This window comes from Condylura cristata, unplaced genomic scaffold, assembly GCF_000260355.1.
Source record: "Condylura cristata isolate star-nosed mole 26May11 unplaced genomic scaffold, ConCri1.0 scaffold00033, whole genome shotgun sequence".
NCBI lineage: Eukaryota > Metazoa > Chordata > Mammalia > Eulipotyphla > Talpidae > Condylura > Condylura cristata.
This window is the reverse complement of record NW_004567134.1, coordinates 18,680,207-18,681,444: the sequence shown is the minus strand read 5'-3', so window position 1 is coordinate 18,681,444 and position 1,238 is coordinate 18,680,207. Positions and strand designations below refer to the sequence as shown.

The following is a 1,238-nucleotide window of genomic DNA, read 5'->3' as shown; positions in this document are numbered from 1 at the left end:
ACGTCCCCGCCCAGCGCACGCACACCGCCCGCCCGGCGCCACTTACTGCCTGCTGGATGCCGGCCTTGACGCGCTCGCTCAGCATGCCCTCGAAGACGAAGGAGTCGCCGAACCTCTCCGCCTGGAAGGGAGGGAGGGGTCAGAGCAGGGGCCGCGGTGGGCCCCAGCGCGCGGAAACTGCCCGAGGCCCGGCCGCCTCACCCCGCGGGCGGGGGCCCCGCAGACCGGGCGGCCACAGGCTGGAAGAGACCAGCGTCCGCGAACCGCGGTCTGGCGAGGGAGGCCCGGGGGCCAGCGACTCGGGACCAACAGGACACTGCCCCTGCACCTATGACGTGCAGCCGGGTCCCGAATCCTGGCCCGGGACGGGCGCTGTCAGGTCCGGCCCTTGCCAGCTCCGCAGGGGCCCAGGGCCCGCTGGAGCACCGGGAGGGGCCACCCCGGGGGCCTCTGACCGCATGCCCGGGCCCTGGCCTGCTGCTCTCGGCCTCGCTGGAGGGCGGCGGCCTGCCTCCGGCCGCCCTTCTGGCCTTTCCTGCTTGACTCTCCTCCTGCACCCCAACACAGGGGCTCCCCACCCAGCCCCCAAGAGGAGTCCCAGCGCCTGCCCCCAGACGCCCCCACTCCACACCGTGGCTCTCGGGCAGCTGGGGGACCTGCCAGCTGGCAAAGGCCACCAGGGGTCCGGGCCACCAGGGGTCCGGACCGGGGAGGTGGGGAGCCAGAAACGCGCATGTGTGAGCAGCTCCAGGGTGACACTACGTGTGGCCACAGAGACGCGGCCTCCTGGGCGCACCTGCACGGCCCTCCAGCCCCAGCGGCCCGCAGACCGCCTCCCTGACCCAGGCGCGGCCTGGCAGGACCCGCCGGCCCTCAGGCTCCTGCACGGGGCTCAGTCCCGCTCCTTCAGGTGCGCCTGTCCCCCTGGACGCCCCAGGGCTCCGCTACGCCCACGCACCTGCCCCGTCCTTTCTGCAACAAACCTGGGCCACCACCACTGCCCGCTGGCTCTGGGCGGCACGAGGGGCGGCGAAGCCAGCGCTGGCCTGTGCGTGCGGTGCTGACGGCAGGGCCCGGGCAGAGCCAGGCCGCGGGGAGGAGGAAGGAGCCCGGAGCGGCCTCCTTTGGCTCCTGTGGGCACGGGGTATGGCCCAGAGCGGGCACACCGCGGCGCAGGAGTCCACGCAGGGGGAACGAGGGGCCCGGCCACGGGGGAACGCCAAGCGCAGCCGCGGGGC

General features: G+C 74.6%; 1 protein-coding gene across 6 annotated transcripts in view; it reads right to left on the bottom strand.

Annotated features, from left to right (window-relative positions):
- SUMF1 (sulfatase modifying factor 1) overlaps nt 1-1,238 on the bottom strand; it is a 43,395-nt gene that overhangs the window by 35,763 nt on the left and 6,394 nt on the right. For all 6 annotated transcript variants that reach the window (XM_004692251.2, XM_012732174.1, XM_012732173.1 and 3 more), the window contains exon 2: nt 47-121. In XM_004692251.2, coding sequence (XP_004692308.2) covers nt 47-121 — 75 coding nt within the window. The remainder of the gene's footprint in view (nt 1-46; nt 122-1,238) is intronic.